The sequence below is a fragment of the Aquila chrysaetos genome, chromosome 14 (genome assembly GCF_900496995.4).
Source record: "Aquila chrysaetos chrysaetos chromosome 14, bAquChr1.4, whole genome shotgun sequence".
Taxonomy (NCBI): domain Eukaryota; kingdom Metazoa; phylum Chordata; class Aves; order Accipitriformes; family Accipitridae; genus Aquila; species Aquila chrysaetos.
In genome coordinates this window covers 15390529-15415185 of record NC_044017.1, presented here as the reverse complement: position 1 = coordinate 15415185, position 24657 = coordinate 15390529, and the positions used below count along the sequence as shown (strand labels likewise).

Sequence of the window (24657 nt, the reverse complement as noted above, 5' to 3'; positions counted from 1 at the left end):
GAAAATCACTCAGGCTATTCTATTAATTTATCTTGCTCTAAAGTTAATCACTTACTCCTATGTCTTAGGTCTAAGATGTATGATCCTTCTTCTGTTGATTCAGCTTGACTGGGTTTTAAGCCAGCCATGGTGAGGGCTACACATGGGACAAATAGGCAGCTTATGCATATTGTTTTATAAGCACCTGCATTCTATTAATTACATCTAAAGCAATCTCTAATCATTAGTTATATGTCTGATACGAATAGTCTTAGAAACCATGAGGCTTAAGGCCTAGTTCCCTTTACATTTGACACATTTAAAGAGAAGAGTGTGGTAGAAGCCATATGAAAATTGCATGGTGTTGTTCTGTTCCACTAACTTCTTTGAAGCATTTTCTGGTTTCCCTTGAACTATCTTTTCAATTTACCTGTCTACCATTGAAATGTCTTCCATGTTTGTAATTCCTGCTGTAATCCTTAGGTTTTCATTAGAAAGAAAAGCACGCAATTTTTGACCTGCAGAAGTTGAACGTGAGCCAGCAGCGTGCCCTTGCCACACAGAAAGCTAAGGGTATCTTGGGCTGTACTCGGCAAAGCGTTGCCATGAGGTCAGAGGAGGTGACCCTTTCTTTCCCTTTGCTCGGCACTGGTGAGGCCACAGTGCTTTGACCAGGTCTGGGCTCCCCAGTACGAGAGAGACGTGGGCGTACTGGGGAGAGTCCAGCAAAGGGCGACCAAGGTGATGAAGGGCCTGGAGCATCTCTCCTGTGAGGACAGGCTGAGAGAGCTGGGACTGTTCAGCCTGGAGAAGAGAAGGCTCAGGGGGATCTCATCAGTGTATATTAATACCTGAAGGATATTTATATACAAAGAGGACAGAGCCAGGCTCTTTTCAGTGGTGCCCAGTGACAGGACCAGAGGCAGCAGGCACAAACTGAAACACAGCAAGTTCCCAGATTCCCTCAGGAAACGCTCTTTTTTTTTTCTTTTTTTAATTTATTTTTTATAATGTGAGTGTGACTGAGCACTGGAACAGGTTGCTCAGGGATGTCGTGGAGTCTCTATCCGTGGAGGTCCTCAAAAGCCATCTGGACATGGTCCTGGGCAACTGGCTGTACGTGGTTGTGCTTGAGCAGGGGGGTTGGACCAGATGGCCTCCAGAAGTCCCTTCCAACCTCAACCATTCTGTGAACTTTGATATATTCTGGACATAAAGCAATTTTGGCGTGAATGTTACACTGCTTAACAAAGAATTTAGCATTCTTTCTTCTTGGAATGTGCTTTTTTTCAATAATCTGATTTACTTTGCCTGCTATGAAATTAATTTAGTTATATTCTTAATATTTTTGTTATTGAAATTAAAATAATGATTTTCAGTAGGGTGTTTGCAGAAACTACCAATTTGAAGTTACAGAATTCTTTTTTTCAGATACGTTCAATTTACTAATCTTATTTTCTGAGTTTTTAATGTGGTGCTTCAGTAGTTGCCTTCTAGGCATCTTGTAGTTTACGCTAGTGGGAACTAGCACTTTTTTGTTTAATGCTAGTACACTTTCTTCTTAAAGGTTGATTCGTATTCTAAACACTGTATAGTTAGCTAAAATAGTAAAAAATACTTTCTCTTTAGCTAAAATAATAAAAAATACCTTCTCTAAGAAAAGATATTAGTTGGTGGATCCAAATTCCATGGTTTTAATCAACATTCTTGCTTATCCAAATTCTTATTTCTGTATAAGCTTAACTGGACATGTTAACTGTATTTTAAAAAAACTAAACAACCAAACAAACCAGCAGCTTAAAGTTTTATAGGGAAAGGATTCTTTCCAGACTGTAAAGAAAAGCAGAATGTTTTGAAAAGTCTTAGAGTTTGAGTGGACAAGCTCTCTGACAAGATGCAAGCGTATAGGAATCCTAGTTACAGAAACAGAAATGTGTCATATTTTTTTGTTTCTTCCAGATTAATACAATAAAAGATAGTGTTGCTTATCTGTTGTATTTAAAAATGGGTTAATACATTTTGAATGTATTTAAGAAAAAAATGTAATAGTGTGAAAATATTCATATATTATAAAGTATTTATAGTCAGCATTTTCCCATATAGTAAACATTAAAACCCCCAAATTTTTAAGACTCTCTGAACACCAGTGATGAAAAGAAATCAATTTCGGGGTTGGGGGAATTAAAAAAAAAAAAAAAGGCATTTAAGATTATCTTTAGCTGTTTGCTTAAAAGGTTTTAACTGGACTACTTAAAGTAGTCATGTGCTGTTTTGTAAATACTTTTTGTTTTGTTGAAGATGGTTCTGCAAGTCCTAGGTTGTCATGGAAAGAGTTCTGAATGCGTCTAAAATCGGTGTGTTTTTCTTCTAAGCTTCACAATGAGGATGACCCCCCAGAGTCTTCAGGAGCTGAGCAGCCTTCCACATCTGCAGAGACTACGCAGGCTCCCCAGGCGGCAGCCTTACCTGAAGCAGATACTTCCCCTCCACCTTACTGTAGCATAGCTGTAGAAGCAGCTGCGACCCCAGGTATTTTTCTTACATAACCGCTTGTCGGGGAGGAGTGTGTATGAATCAGCACTTGGTTCAAAGTGGTACGATGCTGCAGTATGGTTTTTTTTTTTCTTTTTCCTATGCACACAATTGTAGTAAAAAGCTACGCTTTCATGCACAGCCTTTTGTCTGGTTTGTTCAGAAGAAGCAGGCTTCTAAGTTACACCGATTGTTCCAAATTACTAGACTAAATGGATGTTCATTAATTAGTGTAATAGGTTTTATTTAAGTCTGCTCATAGTTCTGTTCCACATTTAATCTACATCTTTGAGTAGTGCTCCATTATTAGACCTCATTAGCAATTTTCATTTCTTCTTTCTAGGGGAAAAAAAAAAAAAAAAAAAAAAAAACCAACCAAAAACAACCCACCAAAAACCCATGCCAAAACAAAACCCCAGAAAAAACGAAGCACTGATTTATCAAAACTCAGACTTCTTAAGTGCGTGCCATCATTTGGTGAAAATATTGCCATGAAAAGATTCATTTTGCTTTAAAGGCTCTTGATAAAACTTCTTGTGGAAAATGAGTAACGGGTATTTTTCTGCTTTTATTCACTGCTCCCTTTCTCATGTGGTTGTGACTTTTCTTTGGGGTATGGGAGACTCAGCAGCAGGCAACATTGAAGTCCTTCTTTAAGCAAAGTTGCTTGGATTTGCATCTCCCATGTGCCAAATAAATATTTTAAAATGAACCTCCAACCTAATTTTATTAAGTTGATTAAAGGAGCAATTTCCTGTCCCTGTTCTGTGAGACAGTGATTGCAATTATAATACATAGCAATGCAGAATTATCCCTATATATAACATCTTTGTGTTGGTGTGCTGACAAATCTTTTTACCATGTGACCTGTGTAGACAAATCTTTACCACGTAAGCAGTCTTGTTACAAACTACTGCTGGCTGTAGGAGGAAGCTCAAGGTGTATTTTAAATAGTTTTTATTCATTTTGTTAAGAATTTCATTCTATATGATGATGTTCTACTATTTCAATATATAAGAATGAAGTCTCTGGTCCATTTTGATAGAAGGAACGTTTTTAAAAGAATGTACTGAAACTGGAATCTTGGAAGAACTGATTTTCATAGAACAACTGGAGTTAGCAACAAGGCCATGCTAATGAACATACAGCATGGTTATTACTGGACTTAAGTAACTAATTGATCTTGATAATGAAAAGTTTTTTTTTTTTTTTTTTTTTTAGGATGTGCACAGAAACATCTTTTGTATGTTTTGATAAAAAGCCTTTGGTTGGAATGCCTAGGGATGTAACTCAGCAGATATGATTTTTTTGTTCCTAAATTTGTTGGCTGCTTGCAGCATTTAAGTTAAGGTTTCTGCCTTGAGTAGCAACTAAAAGCATCATCAAGCTGTTCGCTATTTTGTTTTATAAAAGTAAACTTTTTTTAAAACTTACAAGAACTTGAAATACAAATATCATCAGTTTCAGCCTCTGTTGAAAGAAATACACTTTAAAGCTCAATAGTTATGTGCATGTAAAATTTAATATTGTTGACATCTTTCTGGCTTAAAAATGCATAACCTCTTTATTTTGAACAGAAACACACAATGAATTTTATCCTGTACCACCTCCATACAGTGTAGCTACCTCTCTTCCTACTTATGATGAAGCAGAGAAGGCCAAAGCCGCAGCAATGGCAGCTGCTGCAGCAGAAGTTGCCCAACGAGTAAGTTCTGCTTTATTTCAATTTTGTGAAAGCTAATTTTGTTAGGCTAATTAATTATTTATAACAATTGGGCCCATATTATGGCCCATCTATTAAAATTTATTAAAATAATGGTGGGCTGGTGATTTAAATATTTTGGATGCTTCAGTTTTGTATAGATAGTGTAAGTTAGTTGTGAAGTACTATGAAAAATGTATCATATTCACTTTTTTCTGACAGCATAGCTGCTGTCTAAACAGCTTTAAAAGCGAAGTTTTGCCCTGTTTTAATAGTTTATCCAGTAATTTGTTATCTTTTAATTAGGTATCCGCTTCTAATGTTACTTTGTAGACTTACTCCTGATATTTAATGTTTCAGATAGTAAAAAAAAAAAACAAAAAAACAAAACAAACAAAAAAACAAACAAAAAAACCAAACAAAAAAACCCTCAAAAAAACCAAAGTAGACCTTTAGAGAGGAAGGATAATTCCAACAGTCTGGAAGGAGCAAAACCCCAAATAATGTAGATCTTTCTTAACAGGAAAGGTCCCTGTGGTTTGCTCCATGAAAACTTTAATACTGAAGTTCAAAGAAATGTTCCAAGTACTTAAACAAAAAAACCCCCACACCATGAATTGTGGTAGACAATTAAGTAATAGGTACATATTCAGTGTTTATAGTTTTGTAAGAATTAACTTTATAAAGAATAGTCTTCAAAATAGAAAACTGATATCTGCAATTAGTGTTAAATGTTAGTTTTGCAAGCAAAGTTCTTCCTTTATTTCTGCCAAATTTTGGAATGTGGAAATTCTGCTGTTTCGTAGTATTGACTGTAATATACTATAACCAAATTAGGCTTCCAGTGTTGTCACTAAAAATCTCTACCTTGAGATCCAATGTGATTGCATTTTACTGACTGCAGTGTGCTCGTGACTGGAAAAAAAATTCTGCTCACCAAGTGGGAGGCTGTTCCTTCCTTAACTGCTGTGCAGTAATCACAGTGCACAACACTCACTTTAAGGTATGCACAGCTAAAGTTAAAGTGGATTTGTGTAACATCACCAGTGAAGGTGTTACACAAATCTGTTTTACTAAAATGCAGCAGGGAACCAGGAACATTTGCATAGTTACCTGCCAAGTTTCTGCTATGAGGTGATGACCTCCAGTTGTAACCTTTTAACTGCCTTAACAGGAGCATGGATTCTATGTAGTCTGTCCTTACTGCTTATCATACAAGTAAAACTTTTCCTGAAATACTGGTCTGAATTAAACCCTCAATCTGAAATTACGAACCTTTAAACTTACTTGAAACATTAGCAACCCAAACCTTAACTCTTAGGGTACCGTTACCGGTCCTGTGACACTTCAGACAGGACGTGTGCAACTCGGGCAAGATCCTTGTTGCTTTTAACTTCGTATGTGTAGAACCCTATGGGGTGAAAGTTTCAGACATAAAAGCAATCTTTCTTGACCTGAATTTCAAAGGGAAAACCTCAGGCTGGGGTTCAGCCAATTTCAAGAATAAAGCTAAGCAAAAAAAAAAAAAAAAAAAAAAATCAAGTGTTTTGCCTTGTCATTTTAAGCTTTTTTTTACTTTGGAGAACTCTTTCTCACATGTTCAGGTCACTGTGTCAGAAACATCTTTTGCCCTTCCCCAGAAAATCTGCCTGGTTTTGGCCAAATGACAAGTTTTTGAAAAATTGATATCCAGTTGATACACGCAGCTTCAAATTTTGTAAATGTGTGGTGACTGTCTTGCATGGACAAGTTTAGACTGCTCATAGCTCTGAAGGGGATGGGACTGCAGGTGTGCTGTTGCCAGAGAACATTCTCAAATATTCTGTATCAGAGTAGGATTACAGGACTAAAAGTAGATACACGTTATGACTGCTCTTGACTGCTTTTGGTGAAAACACTGGAACTGAGAGAGGAATTTCTGGTGTGCCCTGAAGTAGTTTTATTTTTCTTGGCCTTCAGTTAGAAGGGAAGAGGAAAGCCACTCGATTCAACTGCAAGGGTGTCAGTGGTAGGTGGAGGAAAGAAGGACAGTGAATCTGAGCCTCTGAAGCTTATGTGTTGTAGGAAGAGAAGTCTGGTTTTGGTTGGGCAAGAAGTAACTGGTTCAAAGTGAACATAAGCAGAGATCAGAGAGGTCTAAAGTCAAAATGAGAAAAGGCAAGGGTGAATGGAGAGCAGTGTTGTGGAGGGAATACAGAGAGATTTAAATGAGAAACAGGAGGGAGAAGGATAAACTGGGATTGGTGGAGAAAAGAACTCAAGTGGGACAACACGGGATACTGCGAGAGGAGGTGAAGCTGGTGTGTGAGAAAAGAGGAGTAGGGAGGGAGAAGGAATCCGGAGTTAAGAGGTAGGAGAGTAGGATATGGTGACAAAGTGAGAAATAAACTTTTACGTAGTCTGTTTTTCCAAAACATGCAGTAGAACTTGACATTCAAGAGCTAGGCGTTGACACCACAAGAATTTCACTTACTTACGAAAATTCAGTAGGAACACAACATCATTCCCCCAAAGCAGAGATTGGCTAAAAAGTTGTAGACTTACAGCAGTATTAAGTTAGTATCAGAAGTCTACTCAGGGTCCCTAAAAACCACAGTCCTGCTGACTACTAAAGATCTCAAGTTTGACAGAATTTCTGCTCAGTTTGCTTCTGTGGTTTTTTGGTGTTTTTCTTTTCTTTTTTTTTTTTTTTTTAAAGCATATGCGTGCACACACACAAGCTGTATTAAAGAATCAGTGTTATGGTTGCAAAGTTGACATTTGGGGAAAAAGTAAGAAATGCTGAAGTTGAGTTACAGTTTTGTACATGATATTAAAATTATGTGCCAATACAGTTTTAATGAATGCCATTTTAATTACCTTACCATGTGATACTGCCACAAAATCCCTGCCTTACTTAATACCTCTGATGGACTTAACACTGGGGTGGACTAAGACTGTGTAATAAGACTGTCTTAATCTGGCAGATGACTGGAATAAGAAAAAAAGGTTATGTTATGGTTAGAGTGGTGGTTTGCCATCTTGAGGGGAAGGATTTTGATCCTTAGCTCTGAATACCTGTGGAAGAACAGGTAAGTCCTTAAACTTTGCATTACTGTTATGTAGTTAATTGTTTTCTCACTTCCACTGTCTTGGAGATCACAAGCAGTGACAGCTGTAGGCAGCATCTGACTTTTATGTTACACACTTTGCAAAACATACACAAACGATATAACGTTTTTTCAGTTTTTATTTCAGCCTTATGAAATTAGTGCTCTTATGAATGTGAACTCTGTTATGATCTGTGCCTCTAGTTTCTTCCTTGTAAAATGAGGATATATTGCCTCTTCATTACAATAATGTGAACAGTTTGAAAAAGCTAGATGTCCTTATGTTGCCTTGAGTGATACATGAAGCTAATAATTGTTTCATGGTATAGTCCAAAGTGTGCAGTAAAGAAGGCTACAAACCTACTCATTGAGCAAAAGAGAGGGAAATGGTATAAAACGGCAGCGCACTTTAAATAACAGCTTTCATATTTTTTTCCCCTGAATCACGTAGGCATCCTACAAAAAAAACATTAGTGTGATCATATTAAAGACTTCATCATAGACCCTGCATCTGCAGATTGTACGAACAATCTAAACTTAACATTTACTGAAACTTTCAGTACTTGTTTTTGTAGTCCTTTGTGTAGCTTGTCTTACAAGAATACATTGTGCATAACCATTTATTTCTTTCAAATGCTCCCAGATAGCTCAATGTGTCAAAGAAATGGTAGCAGCCCTATGTCATCAGTAGTGATAGCATTAGTTACCCTGGCTTTTGATGTTTTCCTTTTCAAATTCTTAAGGTCAGTTTTGAAAGGTTAATTTAAATGGACAAAAATATTGCTAACAGTTAAATGACTTGTTTGTATGTTGCAATGAATGGCTTTTACTTAATGCTTTTCAGTTGCATTTGTCTTATGTTTTTCTGTTTTTACATGCTTAGCACGCCCAGTTTAGGGAGTCTAGGAGTCTGTTTGATGAAATATTCCTCAGTCGTCCAGAGGTATGGTATAGTTCTCTCTAGTTTAGACTTTAACTATGAATTTTCCTGCTGGCAAACAAATGCTTCTGGGGTTCATTGTGCATTTCCCCCTCCCACCATTAACTTTTCCGTATTGTTTTGTATGCTGAAGGTATTATTTATGGGGTTTATTAAGTAATTTGACCCTTTCCTCAGAAGTTTTTCTCTGTAAATCCACTGCATTGAGAAGAGTTGTATCAGTTTAGTTATCCAAGAGGTTCCTGAAAAACTCTGGTTGTTTGCTTGATTAAAGGTGGTTGTCTCACTACACACCATGCTAGGTTTCAATTTGAAAGAAGTTAAAAAGCATTGGGGGGAAAAAACAGTCCTCTTTGCAGAATACTACAAAGCACTGTCATTTCAGAGGAGTTAATAGACTCAACTTCAATAGGTGCTATGTACCATTTGACGTTCTTTTGCTTAGAGAAATTACTCTGTGACTTGCCATTTATGTTGATAATATGTTTTGCTGTTTAGATGTTTCTCTGGTCATAGGAACAGTAAGTTTTCTGTTTATGCGGATCTCAGCATATTTAGCAAACAAGAAATATTGTCCATGATACTTAACATGACTAAATTTGTCAAAGATCAGTGTGAGATACTGAAACAGTATTATATATTTTATGGATTTGTGTGTGTTGTTATATGACATTCTTCTCATTAAAAAGTCCCTTTTCATTCCTCAATGAATGGTGGCAAACAGTTATACTTTGAAGAAAGGCTGGGGCAGTTGACACCAACTAGATCAAATGAGAGCACTGAAAGACAGCCAATATCAGTGGGGCTTGAGCAGTAGCAAATTAGTGTCTTCCATCTGCAGGACTGATCATAAAGCTACACAATACTAAATGAAATAGATACAGGCTGAACGTGATTTAAGCACAGGAAACTATTTCATTTCTTAAAGAATCTGATGATTTTCATATGCCAATTTTTGGAGACAGTAAATAGAACTTGGTTTAATATGATTCCCTTTTGACATTCAGTATGATAAATTACAACTTGTTCACAGTTATTGCAACAGTGCCTACTTGCAAATGTCTGCTCTCATGTCCCTGGGTTGTATATTGACCTGTGTTTCTCACATGTAAGCCTTAGAGAAGCCTGTGCATATAGAGAAATCTGCTAAACTTGTTATTTTAGTTGAGCAAAATTTTCTTTTTCTGAAGCAACATTTTACATAGAGAGTAATTCAGTAATTGGTTTGGAAATGCTAGTATGAAGTACAGGAGTTAGCAGGCAGTTTAAAAAAAAGTCCAAAAATTATTTTCTATGAGGTTTTATAGACCTTCTGAAATTAAAATTGAAAATATTTTTTGTTGTCCTGATTTGAAAAAGGAACTTTTGTGGCATACTTTTCAGAGAGAAGCACATTCAAATGTAGCTCTGTTAAATGCATTCTTGGCCCTTCCTTCCCTCCCTCCCCCCATCAGTCTTGTAGCTGCAGCAAGTTGAGCTAAATAAACTAATGCTTTTGTAGTCACCTAAGATGACCGTTTAGGGACACCTAAAATTATGTAGAGGTGAATTGTAGCCCCTTAAGATGGTTGTTCAGCTAGCTTTTTGTGGATTCCTTAGTATTGTCTGTGTGCATAGCAGTGTTTTTAAAGTAATTTATCTGATACAGAGTCATGGTTAATTAATCTGAAATGAAATAGCACAAGTGGAATTCGTGGTCGTGTTATGAAGAGTAACGCTGACTGCCTTGAGTTGGTACAGTTTGTTCTAGCACATTTTTAACCATAATCGCTATACCCTGGTGAATTATTTTGCTGTGTTGATAAGGGTGAATATGTCAGTCACATGACAGAGCTTTAGATCACTATGATTATTTAATGCACTTTTAGTTGTGAACTTATACAAAATAACATTTGGTACAGCAACTGAATAGTATGTTAAAATCAGAAGTACATTATTTCAGTAGTAAGCGTTTGCTGTGGGTAAAACAGCTAAGTAAATTGCAGTTGAACTAATCTCCCTTCTTTTCATTTTTTTTTTAAATAGGTCATTTCTTTTCTCAATTCTAATACATTGTTATCAATTAGAGAAAAAAATCAGGAAAGAATGTTATTCATGTCTAGACCATGTTATTGCCGCTACTGGCAGCATTATGTAGCTTGTATCATCCTGCATTGTTTTGATATTATTCCTTTACGTATAAAAAAGGTATGTTTTACTGGTTTTACAGTTTTCATCAGGCTGTCTTTAGTAAGTGCTGTCATCATGAAAACCTCTACGTTTCCCAGTCTACAGTTGCAGCAATATTGTACTTGTGCACAGAACTGCGTATGTAAGGTCTGCCAAGTTCTGCTGAAATCAAGTACCGAGAAACAAACCAAACTCATCCTTTCAGTATCTTAAGATCTAGTATTTTGACACGATGGGAGAAATCTTTGGATTGTTTTGACTGACATTTCTGTTTACTTTCGTTTTACTTGAAGAACTGTGCTTTTTGAGTTCAGAAGACTTTTAAACACTCTTAATGTGCTCGCGCCCTCTAGTGTCCCGAGAGGTTTTCTTTATTTGCATATGTCTTTCTGTAGGTTATAGCATAGTCTAATTGGTTAGTGCAGTGCTGTTGCTTCAGCAATTTGTTTTAAGATACTAACCTTATTCTAAAATTTTACTCTGTTTTGGGAAGCATTAAAAGACTATTCTGGCAGGAAAAAAATGGAACATACTGTGTAACGATTTTTCCAAAAAAATTTTAATAGCTTGGCTGTGTATCAAGATAGTTACAGTAAAAAAAGAGATTTCTGCTGGTTTTGATTGTCAAAGTACTCATCTGAAATAATTTCTAGCTTCATTTAAGATGAATAGACAGTATGTACATATCTTCTACAGAAACTTTTCAGTTAAATTTGGGTTCTGTCATTATAAGCAACAAATAAGACTTGTTTTACAGATATGAATTATTTTTCTTTTAAAATTCCTTGATGTGGACTTGTTACAGAAATGTCAATTTTCTTCTAGCTTTAGAAACATAATCAATACTTTAATCCTACAGACAGTAATTCTAAAATAAACTTTTCACTAAATTATCACTAACCTGTAAATCCAGGAAGAAGAGTATCCACCACGGGATGATTTCAGTGATGCAGATCAGCTTAGAGTGGGCAATGATGGCATCTTCATGTTGGCATTTTTCAGTAAGTTATCTTGTATCCCAGACCTACTGAGGTATATCTTAATTGTACCTTTTTTTGTATGGAATATAAAAGATAGCTGTGATAAACTGCATTAATGTACTGTAATGACTGGATTTTTTTTACCTGTACACAGATACAAACACCTTCTGCTCTAGATGTAGCAAATATGTTGCACATTTTTTTTTTTCTGTGGTATCTGTCACTGATAAGGAGGCAAAGCAAAATCATAGCGTTTTGAGGCATAGCAATGCTGCACTGTTACCTATGAATTGGGAAATTCTGTCAGTTCCTAGTTGGACTAACAACTTGAATTAAAGGCTGGATCACAGAAATCTGGCAATCGATTTTTGAGTAGAAAAAATTGCAAGAGAGATGACGTGCCATATAGAAGTTGCTGATGTTAGCGTAATGAACTAAATAGCTGTGGGTGGATTTTTGCAACAAATCCAACCATGCTCATTTTCAGGTTGAACTAGCATATAAAAATGTACTGTCTTAGGTAATGTCTGATTGCAGCCAGCACTACTATAGCACTTCTTCAGGTACTCTGTGTGTGCACTGTGTGTGTCTTGTAACTCATGTACTGCATTGAGCAAAATTAGATTTAGCCACTATAAGTTACTTCTAGAAGGAAGCTGCTGCTGTTTTTCCAATTGCATATTTCTTTCTAATTTCTGAGAATATTTTCCCTTTCTGAAATAAATATGTTTGGCAACCTGGCTGGAAGCTTGGTGTTAGGGATGTAGCTGTTCTTTTTAGCGTTATCAGGATGAAAGCTGATTGATTATCCCCTGAAATCTCCTTTATGTCTTTCAACCTAGATCTCATCTTAGTTCTTGTTTCTTTAATGTCTTTCACAGTCTCTTTAACTCTTACGGATGCAGGTTACAGAACTTTCACGGAAGTTTTTTTCATGTTGGTGTACAGTGTATTAGGACAATGTGGCGTTTGCACCTTGGGATAAAAACATATGTGTCTACCTCGCATAGCAAGTATATAAATACATATATAGGGTAACAAAGTGAGTTTTGTAGTCTGACCTCTTTCTGTAGTTGGACCATAGAAAGCGTATATATTCTTGGGGGCAAAGGGGGGTATGGCTTCATTTTTCTTTTTTTCCCGTTCCCTATGTGCTACAACTTTTTGTATTTAACTTATTTAGGTTCTGTATTGTGTGAACTTGTTCTTGCTTTCAAATCCTGGTTCAGACCTTCATTAGCACTGTACTTGGAGGTCAAGTGGATTGTTGGCTCTAATATGTTTAAGTCCTTAAAATCACAGCTGAAACCAGACTTGTTAGCTTGCAGCTAGGAGCACAGAAGTACTAAAAATCCTGCTGTGCAGAAGCTGAACTGGAATCAAAGGCTACAGAAAGGCACCGATGATACTCACGTGCAGTTGTCCAAAACCGCATGCCCAGAACCTTGTGTCCATCTTCAAGAATGCAGATGTTTACTTGGATAAACTGACAACTTTCTCTTCAAATAGCTGTTTAGCTGAGACTGACTGCAGAGAGCACTGCTTTTACACATTTGACAAAAATACTCTGTAGATGATAATATTTCTTGATTTTTCTTAGACTGTTACTGCCAACTTTGCTCGCCTATGAATGAAATGCATAAAATGAGTGCTTACATATTGCAAGATATTTATGCAAGTGTATGCTTAATTGGGATCTGTGTTAGCTGTAGTGACTGCTGGTTACATACAGAAATTGATAAAGTTTACTTGTTCGTGTTCGTAGTACGAGGACTTCACTTACACTCAGAGCATTTATAGACCTGTAATATTAATTTTCAGTAGTTTTTCTTGGGGAAATTGGAGAACTAAATGAAAAATGAGCTTAACTTAGTAAGGTTAGGTCATAAATAGTGGGTGGTGTATTCCTGTCCCTCTAATATGGAGATAAAAGTCTCCATAAAGTTGATGTATGTAGATTTAAGAGAGCAGGAATTAAAATGAAATTTACAGGATGGCTATCTTCTGGGTTTTTTTCAGGGGAGGATATGTTTAAACACTGCAAGTAGAGGTGGCAGATCACAGAGAGCCTAGAAAAAGTTCCCTCAGTTAAAATGCTGGAGAACAGTGTCAGGATCTGTGCTCTAGTGAGAGGAGCAGGGAAAGAATTGCTTGTTCCAGATGTGCTCTCCCACCACCTCTGTAGTGTTGGTAGAAAGATCTTGCGAGGGGCGGGCTGCCTTGGTTTTAAATATAAAACAGCGAAACTAGCTTTTTAATTTAATTTCATTCAATTGAAGTATAACAAAATAAACTTTTTACTGATCTTACCTGCATATTGCAATCAACTAGTGATATGTCGCTACCATCTAGTGGTAGCTGCCCAGGTTGCATAAAATTGCTGTCTTGAGGCCATCTAGTGGCCAGATCTGTTTGTTTGGGGCTTTTGTTTGGTTTAGGAGCTTGGTGCATGCAGGTTACAAACCTGTTTCCCATTTAAGTTATAAAGTACTGCTCTGTTTAGCATAGCTAAATAGAATGAGGCAAGATTCAGAAACTTAGTGGAAAAAATTTGGAAAACCACCTACTTTATTTCTAATATGTGCTAAAATCACGTGTTTTAAGAAATTGGTGTTGCTCTTGAAATCTGTGATTATGTTGGTGAGCAAAGAATCTGCTCTCTAATGGTTAGGGCTGGTGTTTGTCAGTTTCTGATTTTGAGGTAAATGAATATCTTTGTGAATACATTCATTTTGCTATGAATGCGAAATACAGCAAATTTTCCTATCAGACCACTTAATATATTTTTTCTGTTATGCATTTTTAAGTCAGCTGTGCCTTATACAGCATAGTAGAAACTCCTCAGAATGCCAGAGGAAGTTGTTAATAGGGAAGTTTGAGTGATTTTTTTTTTTTTTTTTTTTTCGGTATGCACAACAAAAAGGAGGAATTTCTAAGCTGTTTCTTTCCATTTTGAACACAACTGTAATGGTGATAGAGCAAGTAACCGTCGTGAGCCAAAGGGTTTGGTTTTCAGGCTTAATCTGCCCATAGTGGAAGTCTTCTGAATCATGTCTGATTGGCTCATGCTGGTTCATTATGTGAAGGAGGTTGTTTTGGGCAGTAGTAAAAGGCTTACATGGTTTTCCCTTATATTTAAGGAGTGCTTTAGAAATACCAACCAGCCTTTTCACCTGTGGGCCCCAGAAGGAATTGCAGAGCTCATCTGGATTCTTTGAAACCATGGAAGGGAGTTTTGGGTTGTCCCTACAACCTAGAAAAATGAATATTAATTTGAACCTCACAGATGGGTTAATGAGGAAGAAATGGAGAAAAGTGTTTGATCATACAGCCAAAGTTTAAGTTCTCATACAGAGATCTGATTTGTTCTTTCCGAACAACATGTGGGTAATTTAAACACTGTGTACAGCTCAGACCAATAAAATGTAAATGGACATATTGTCCCAGATGCTATACTGGAATAGATAATAACCATACCAAAATTTTGTAAACTAATGTTCATACAGTTTTCAAAGCTATTAGATGCTTCAAACAGTCAATAAACTGTGCCCACTTGACACCCCCTCAGTAGATATCCTAGCTGGTGTACAAGTTGGAAGGCAGGAGTTGGAGCACAAGCTCAGGGTGAGCACAGCCTCCTGTTGTATGCTTCCTGAGGAGCGGTAAGCATGGTCTAGATTTCTGGTGGGAGGATTCCTCTGTGTGAATTTAGGAAACCTGACTTCTGTATGTCTGTATCACAAGTGTTATGCAGGTTTCCCTTAGTCATGCAAGAAAAGCAGAGGGAAAGTCATTTGACTGAAATTGCAAATGTTGGAAGGAGATAAAGGAACTGTTTTGGGAGTGCTTATTTCTCTGTGGTTATCAGGGGAGCCTGGCTGACCTTCATACACAATCACCTAACTTCTTTCTTAATGTAGAAAGAATTTTTACATAGTTTCTCCATACACATTGGATATAATACAAAATAATTGGAACAAGGAAGCTTCTAGTTGGGCATTAAGAAGAATTTACCAGCAAGGCTAATGAAGCAGTAGAAGTAAACTGCCTAGGGAGGTTTTTGAACACTAATCACCGAGTAGGAAAAAAAATTGTCTGAAGTTGATAACAAATGCTTCTAATGATCATCATCAGAATTCAGGTGAGCCCTTCAAGAAGGAGCAAAAATGTGTCCCAGTTCACGAATGGAATACATTCTATGCAGGACTGGGAAGAATAATTTCTAGTGGTGCATGAAGATCTGGAGAGTGTTATTTATTGTAGTATGCTTAGTAAACATAGGGCAGGTATGAAACATTAAGCTTTTTGGTGTTTGCTTTATATTAAAATAATAAGTCATTGGACAAACAAATCAAGGAATAAAGGATGTAACTGAGCATGGTTGCTTTTTGTATGTATAGTTGCTATTATAATCTTATCACATACCACAGGCTTGAGCCATGGTTAAAATTTGGAACCAACATAGGTCTTCAGACCAGTTTTGCTGGCTTCTTTTCATGGTACTGAATATAAACTTGAGACAACTGATTAATGTGTAGCTGCGGAAAGCTAAGTAAAAAAGACCAGCAAGTGAAGTGCAAGAACAATTGAGGAAAAAGCAGATTTGTTCTAGTATGCTTGTTATTATTGATGCATCTTCTGATGTATTGCAATACATACAACTCAAAACCTTTGGACAAGATTGCTTAATAACTTGAAAAACTAAGTTTTCTTTGTTTACTGTAAATTGTGGGAGTAGAATGAAAGGATGTGTCAATGTTTCTTTACAACTTAATGAGCAGTGACAAAAAGCAAGCATGGATTAATGGCTTGCCCCTGTAGTTATTGAAAAATGAAGAATGGCAATGGATACAAGCTTGTTTGTCAAAACCAAGTTGAATTATTTTACTCCAGCTACTTTGGAATTGCCAATAGATAAAAGACTTTTGATTTCTAACTTTAACTTTAATTTTTGATATGAAAAATCCTATGCTGACTGCTGCCTCTCAGAAGAGGGCTTTGGGTGTGGAAATAGCTGATGGGTAGCCTTATTTTGCGTGTCAGATTCTAAGACTTTTGCAATATTTTGAACATCCTGTGCTTTGTATTTCAGCTGGGGTTATTTTATTGCAAACCATAAAGAGAAATGAAAGTACAACATAATTGTTGTAAGCGCTACATTGGATATCAAGAACACCTTTTATTAAAAAAAGGCCTTTAGTCCAACCCTCCTCCTCCCAAAAAGCAACTTCTTACCTGTTTTTCATTATGAGTTCTGTTGTCATGAAGAAATAACTCTAATGATTATTTTTTTTTTTATGTGAATGACATTAATATAGACTTACTTCCTCCTGTTGTCACTTCAGGAATGTGTAAAACCCACTTGTCTGTATGGTGTTAGACTAGCAAAGAGAGAGACTGAAATCATGATGCCAACGCAATCAGTGTGAGTTTCATCTAAATGTCTGAACTTTATTAAAAGAAAGAGGGCAATAGTTGAAAGTTAGGTTCAAGTATGAATCTAGATGCTAGCGATCTCTGTGATAGGAAACAATTCTTTCTGCAGTGGTTAGTCTTGCAGTGGGAGTCTAGAAGACGAACACAAAACGTGGCTGCGTGAAGAGGATGGGTAAACAGTAGTTAATGCTTTTTAGTTAAAACTATGATGTGGTTGTAGCAGCTTGTTAGACTTTCTATCTCATTTTTAGGAATGGTTTTCTTCTTTATGATAGCATATATTAGTGTCAGACCAGGAACATTGTGTGAGAATATCATGCGAAGCTGAAGCAGTATGAAAGACGAGGTCATCTCTTTAACTGCTGAGCAGTGCCATTTACGTTTCACCAAGTGAGTGGGTGCTGGCAAATAGTGGAGGATTGCATTTGTTGCAGAAGAAGCTTGCACAATGACTTAGTTGTCTCTATTTAGTAGAAAGAGAAGAAGTAGATACGTCTAGAGAAAATAGTAGATGCTTCCTTTTACTAGTCTGTCCCTCCACCATTGTGTTTTATCTCTCAGCTTGGTGGAGAAACTTGTGCTATGGCTTCTCTATGACAATATAGGGTTGAAAATTATGGACAGCTTTTATTGCAATAATTAGGTGAGGCAGGAATTATACAGAAAATAACATTAGTAACTCTTAAGCAGATGCAGCGCAGGCCGCAAAGCTCTGACAACTTGTGTGACTGGCAGAGGATATACATGGAAATCGGAGTGGAAAAAGATACAGATAGGTAGATGAAGCTAATCTTGATGTGGAGAAAAACAGTTGGAAGATAGATAAAAATCTTATTTGATGTAGTCTGCTCAGAAGCTGGAGATGCATTTCTGAAAGGAAAGAATGGATTTTGCAATGAGAATGAGACAGTGAAGATAATTTTTGGAGTAGCAATAGGACACAAGGGAGGTGAGGGAGAACCAATGGGAAAGACTGAAAACATGTAGACATTATTGTGGCCCATCTTAATTTGTTAAAATGGTGCAACACCAAGGCAGTGTTGGGAGAATTTCCCTAATATGTTGCCTAGGTTTTATGGAGGTGGAAGTAACACGTTTCTCATGCTGCTGAAGACGGGGAATTTTGATTAGGTCCTCGCTGCAGAATTTTTCTAGTGGATGGTTACAGATTGAAACTTAAATAGTGAGAATTTTTCTTCTGTATATAGTCCAGTTTTATTGGGGTATGTGAACTTGCGTAGTTTACAACTTTTGTATAGTTTATGCCTTTTCTTTCCCACTTGCATTGTCTGCTTATATAAATTGATGGAACAGCTCACTGGTTAAAGGAGAAAAAGCTACTGTGAACAACATTGGAACATGCCGATACCTTTGCTTTCAGGAGTTTGGCAAACAACTTAGTGTTAAATATCCACCTAATACTCATCCAGTGAATGTGGATTCTATTTTGAATATTCCTGTACGTCAAATTGAAAGGAGGTTAAAACTGTCACTGTGTTCAACTTTGATTATAAGAACTAATTTTTCTCCCTCCTATATTTATGATTGGGAAATCTCTAATTTTTATAATGTGTATACAAATTAGTTCAGGTGTTATAAAAATCCTTATTTTTTAATATATACCTATTAAAATTTTAAGTGTTCTGGGAATTCCTCTAGTCTGCATAGTCCATTAGAAACATGGCTATCTTCTGTCTGGTTTTTGCATGCCTATCTTTAGAGCCGTAATGGAAGTCACCCTTTGTAGCTTGAGTAGTGGGGACAAAGGGGGAGAGCAGTAAGCTGTTATGCTGAGACAGGAACAGAGACATGTTGAAGAACTACCTTCTAAAATCTGTTAATCTTAGAAATATGGTGGATTTGGAGATCTTGCTTAAAATGGGGAAATCCTGTTTTCAAAACAATGTATCCAAGCTTTCTCAAATGTAAATGTTTTACTTGTGTTTTGGAAAGTTAGGTAAATGTTAGGGTCACAGCGTTGTTCTTATGTAGCAGAAATGCTCTCTTCTGTTTTTCTTCTCTGAGTATACCAATTTGGATGAGCATTTATTCAAAGTTGTTTGTTGTGTTTTTGGTGTTGTGGTTTTTGGTTTGTTGGGTTTTTTTTACTTAAGATTAGTAATTAGCATAAAAGTAAGCTTTCTCATTGCCACCATCTGTTACCTATGGCTCTGTCCGAGGCAAGATGTTTTCTCACTTGTACAAAATGACTGTGTTGATGTAAAGTCTTCCAAAACTTCTCTTGGAAGTTCAGTTTCTTTACAGTTCATGGAACCCCACTGCAGTTTTACAGACTAATTTTGCATTTGTGGGCAAATCATTGCATCTTCATGTGGATTGTTGGAGTTGTAACAAGGTTTTAAATTACAAAAAAATGTGGTTGTTTACAGATAATCCTCCCAAACTGACTTTTATTTAAGAAAACTATTGACCAATTTTCTGTTCCTAATGTTTTGCTATGTGTTCAGACTTTTACTAAAAAGGCAGACTTTTTTTTCTGTGGTGATTTAATGTCTGAATTTTATGTGGGTTTTGTTTTTTCCTCAAAGTTTGAGGATTTAAAACATTAAGGATTTGTGTGCAGGGGTTTTGTTCCCCTTTGCCCTGCTTCCATTCCTGCTTGCCTCTTTAGTGGGTTTTGTGTTTTTTTGCGGGCTTCCCAAATGTTTTCAATTTTCCACCATCTTGTCCTCTCCAGAACTCCTAAATTCTCTTCTACTGCCAGCTCCCCCAGCTTTTCTGTGTGATGGTTTTCTTGTTAGTTGCCCTCACTTACTCCCAAAGCTGGGACATCACCTAATTGGGAATTCCCACACTTTGACCTAATGCGCGCAAACTGAAGTCAATACAGATGATGTTGTTGATTGTCAAGTACATATGCAGATACGAAACTTTAAGTTGTAAAACTACTGGAGTTGTGTAAACGTTAATTGAAGTAACAGTGGTAGTTATGCTCAATGGCCTTTTTGTTTCATGATATCTTAAGCTTCTGTGTAAAACTTCTAAGGCTTCTTATATCTTATGCTTGAATGTAGATCTAAAAGAGAAGACAGTAACCAATGAAACATCAGCTTCTCAACTTCTCTTCATTTCTATACTATGTTTACAGAGCAAGAGTGGATACTTTTATTCTGTTCGATCCAAACTGGATAAAGCTGAATATGCAGCCTTGATACATGCACGTATGTGTGCATATAACTATTTTTTTGGTTATAAAAGTGTAGCAAGGTTTTTTTTTCTCTTTGTTTTAATCAAATCTTATATGTTATAGTCCTTTGTTTGCATTTACCCTTCATGTCTAGTGTCACCTGATTAGATTTCTGTAGCAATGTAATACTTGATGTTGGAATTTTCTCTTGTTTAAAGTAGTAGGTTCCAGCCTGTTTACCATTTGCTTTGTTATTAAGTGACTATACTGTGGGGAATGTCTGGGTTCAAAGTCAATCTCTGAAAGCCTGAATTACCGGAAGGGAATTACTGACTGTATAAGCATGTCCTTATTAGTTTAAAAGTTAAATTAATGTTAAGTCTGTTTGCTTAGCTATACAGATTAACAGAAGCTACTGTTTCTTTTATTTTATAGTGGCATTTATTTTCAACTGGATTGGATTTTGTTTATCCTTCTGTATAACAAATACTATAGCTGGAAGGTATGGTGCAATCTGTGGATTTGGTCTGTCCCTGATCAAATGGATTCTCATTGTACGGGTATGTTTCTTGATTCACACTGTATGGACTCTGTTTGTAGAACCAAACCGTAACAATTTATTCAAGGATATATAGTAATGGAATTAAAAATCAGTATATTAAATTCCAGTGCTTAAGAGAGTGCCTAGAATTTTCTCTAACTTCCACTTTAGTAGAGAATTTACTTGCTATATATTCATATGTGCTTGCTAATGATAAAGCTTAATCAGTTTTTATCTGACATAGTATTTTACATTCATCTTTCCACTGAAATAAATGCAGAATGACTCATTCTTTGCACAAATATTTAAAAGCATACAGAAGAAGTGGAGCAAGTACCTAAAATGTCACTGGTATTATAGTGTCCTATATGAAAGATTTATAAATGTCTCAGCCTATTGGGGGGGGGGGGGGAATCAGAAAAACTTGTATCTGATTCTTTTATTCCTTGTAAGATAGATACTGAATCAAGTCAAAATCAACTACGAAGTTAGTCATATTTTTACCATCTTAGATGCTCAATTTCTTGGTATTTTCATTGCAAGGCTAGATACTTTTCAGAAAGGTATGTTAGCCAAATGGAGGTTACTTAGCTGACTAAGTGGATGCTAGATGAAATGTAATGTTTCTTTCTGAACTTGAATTCTACATGTCTGAGAGACACACACAACATTTAAAATCTCATCCTGTCTAATGAAGAAAGAGATCTTAGATAACTTAGTCATCTTTTATGCCCTGCCAACTCTGAACTATTTTTATTTTTTTTCTGTGTGTGTTCTAGTAACTTGATTTGGTCTTAGCACGATAGTAAAAGGATTGTAGAGAGAAGAGATTGCGTGGTTCTTCCTGGACATGTCCTGCGTCCTTCTGAGAGCTGAGGGTGATTTTTGTTTTGGTTTTTTGCTTCCCCAGAGCAAGGGAATGCTACTGGACCAGATGTGATTCTGGTGTATTTAGTTGGAATTCAGGGTTTGCAATGGAATTTATCTTAAGGGAGCAAGAAGACATGAATTTTTCAACTATGCATTCATTGGGGATATTATCAGCTTCCCTTGAGGCATACTAAACAGAGGGCAGAACTTGCTCATTGTATCAGTTTTATTATTTCTGTCTGCTTGAAACTGTGCTCATAACAAACACAAAATGAATATATGCTAAATTTCCGTGACAAATTACTGTGTTCTAGACTATCTTTAAATTCTTGTATATAATCTGTTGCTAATTCTAAAATATTAGAGCTGACCAATTCCAAGACCTCAGGGGTGTTTCTTTTCATAGTGAAGATTATCATCTTCCTGTGTTGTCTCCCTTTCTAGAGATAATAGCAGAAGGCTCATAAGGTGTATGTCGACAATTTTGTTTTAATGGCCACACACAAGCACATGTGTGTGTGCACAAAATTGTTCTGTGCCTTTGTTTCAAGCTCCTCCGAAGGCTTGTGCTGCTCTTTCTCACTCAGAGTCAGTAGTATAAAACTTAATAGTGTCTAAACAATCCGAGTTCACATATGCTCTCTCTGTATCAGTTTTTACAGGGGGGCGGGGGGGGGGGCGGGGAAGAACAAAAGCACAGTTTTGCTGCTGGGGAAATTCTGCAGCCATGGCTGCTTCTGCCTAAAGAAAGTACGAGAGTAATGCACATAGGCCAGTATCTGATTGCTGGTTTTAGTAAATCTTCTTTCCAATTAAATGAAATTGTAACTTTAAAAAAAGAGTATTGGTATATATGTTTAGAGATCTGAAAATGCTGACTACCAAGTGAGATGGGATTAATAATGCTGTCAGCTTCCTGGGAATTGAGTATTCATTTGATATTTTAATGAAGTGTCAAAATATGAAATGCTTGCTCTGCTGAATCGTAGAAATTACAGTGTTTATATAGGGATAATGTAAGTACCAATTCTTTAGTTCAACTTAGCGATTCTGTTCCTTGATTTTTATTTTTTTATTTGTTTTTTTTTTTTCTTGCATTGCCCACAAAAATGAATACAGTACAAGATTAAACCTTTAAAGAATTCACATGAACTGGCTTTATTCTGGAGAAAACATGTGGCTCTCAGTGCACAGTTACTTGAAGAAAAAAACAACAATCTAGAGTTCTTCAAATGTCTTGGATACTTATTTCTGGTTGCATATGTGGCCCAGTATCTTTTTTTGGTTTTTTTTTTTGAGTAAACTGAATTACGTGATTTCTTGGTTGATACTACTGAAATGTCCTGGAAATGGCAAAGGGGAAGCACTGTGGCAGGATGCAGTAAACATACTGAATGACAGTAGGGTGGGAAGCGTATAAAAAGTGTGCAGAGCTACTGAATAGATTATTTTATTCCTCCTGGAAACTTTTCACACATCTTCCCATTCCTACTTCTTATGTGAGTTTTGGAGACATTTGATTAGCCTTTTTATCAGTGAAGCATGCAGTCTGGAGTCTGCTAAAGGCACAGATACCTGTCTCCAATACCATCACACCCTGCCCTCCAGCTGCCTCCCACATCACAGGGAGGACAAAACTGTCTACCATGGTCACTAACAGGAACAGTTGAAATGCCACTTCAAGGTTCATTTAGTTGCGTTCAGCTCACTGCTGGGAACTGAATGCTGGTTTGAAAATGAAAAGACTTTAATGAGTTGGGGGTCTTTATGGGGCTGGTATTCTTGGCAGCGATTAACAGTAGGGGGTATACAGAAGGTCAAAAGCTCTTCTTTTGAGGGGTCAGCAGAACATCCCTGTCTGATAAGCTTAAACTAATGTGGCTTTTCGTGTTAATATCTAAAGCAGCAGGCTGCTGTAATGTGTTTGGGATGGCAGGCATTGGGGTGAAAAAAGGAAAATCAACAAATGGTGATTCATTATAATAGAAAATGTCGGATGACTCGGGCATGTAATACAAGGTTTTTAAATTTCTTTTTTTATATATACATATACACACACATATTTTTTAGAGGTTTTAAAATAACTTTACCACAGACCAACTGACACTGGAAGTGTTATTTGTATATTAAACTGCTGCACAAATACCAGTTTTGCATTTTAGTTGAATATATTACTTTTATTCAAATTTGCTTTCTCCTCTGTGCTTTCTGTATTTGCATAGTGCATTAAATGTGTTTTAGTCGTCTGTCTTACTGCAGCTAAGCCTCGTGTATGAATTTCAGTTTTCAGATTATTTTACTGGATATTTCAATGGACAGTACTGGCTTTGGTGGATATTTCTTGTACTTGGTAAGTGGCAATTGAAAACATTTCTGTTTTGATGTGGAAGTACTTAAAGATGAGTCATGTCATTGTAAGTAAGAGTTCTGTAACATGTTTAGCTATGTGTTTTTCTTTAGCTGCTGATAGCCTTGTGTGTTGTTTTTATTTCTATAGTATTCATGAGGTTATTGGTTACCATAGTGGTGTTATTGTGTGAACTGCAGACTATTCAAATAACTTTCAGCTCAAAAAATTTTCATCTACATATGTAATTATGTACATACCTGAGACTTGTAGTTTGTGCTTCTTAAGCTGCTTTTACTGATCTAAAGGTGCAGATCTGTGTAATGAAACTTCAGCTTTATGTAGAGAACATATTGAAAAGTGAGTGATAGCTAGTACTTACATGTATAAACCTGTATGTCAAGTATTAAATTTTAAGATACGTGACTGATCCTAGGAAGGTGGAGTCTGCTGTCTTGTACATAGGTCATGAAATGTCCTTTTCTAGTTCTTTGAAATGCATACTGCATCAGTAGTTTCTCAGTTGGACAACAGAATGGCTTCATGCTTTCTGATCACAGTGCTCCCATGATGTCAGTTTTCTCTTAGAGGTCTGTCTGCCCATGTTCAAAGTCTTACACGCCTCAAATTCTGCTCTTCTGTCTGTTTTTAATTAGGATATACCAAACCCCAACCACTATACCTTTTTTCCTACTGTGGATTTTGTAATTTGAATATGGAATCTGGAATGATTTTCTTTTACAGAAGTGAATGCTACTATCCATTTTCTTTTCTAGCTCTGGAAGCATAGTAAATTGTTGCTGGTTCAGTAGGTGGCACTCTTCCCTTTGAGTCAATTGACTCAAATGGCTAACAGCAAATGTTAGAATGAAATGATGAGTAAATTTAAAAAACAAAACCAAAAACCCACTGAGATCCTGACTG

At 36.5% G+C, this 24657-nt stretch overlaps 1 protein-coding gene across 3 annotated transcripts in view; it reads left to right on the top strand.

Annotated features, from left to right (window-relative positions):
• The window catches only part of NDFIP2 (Nedd4 family interacting protein 2), a 49362-nt gene that overhangs the window by 17543 nt on the left and 7162 nt on the right, over positions 1-24657 (top strand). For 2 of the 3 annotated variants that reach the window (XR_005933948.1, XM_030036459.1), the window contains exons 2-7: positions 2352-2508; positions 4089-4216; positions 8186-8245; positions 11325-11412; positions 20411-20535; positions 23670-23736. Coding sequence is in view for 2 of the 3 variants with exons in the window: in XM_030036459.1 (XP_029892319.1) it covers positions 2352-2508; positions 4089-4216; positions 8186-8245; positions 11325-11412; positions 20411-20535; positions 23670-23736 (625 nt within the window). In the remaining variant the exon portion in view is untranslated. The remainder of the gene's footprint in view (positions 1-2351; positions 2509-4088; positions 4217-8185; positions 8246-11324; positions 11413-20410; positions 20536-23669; positions 23737-24657) is intronic. The other variant, XM_030036462.1, reaches the window with a different exon arrangement.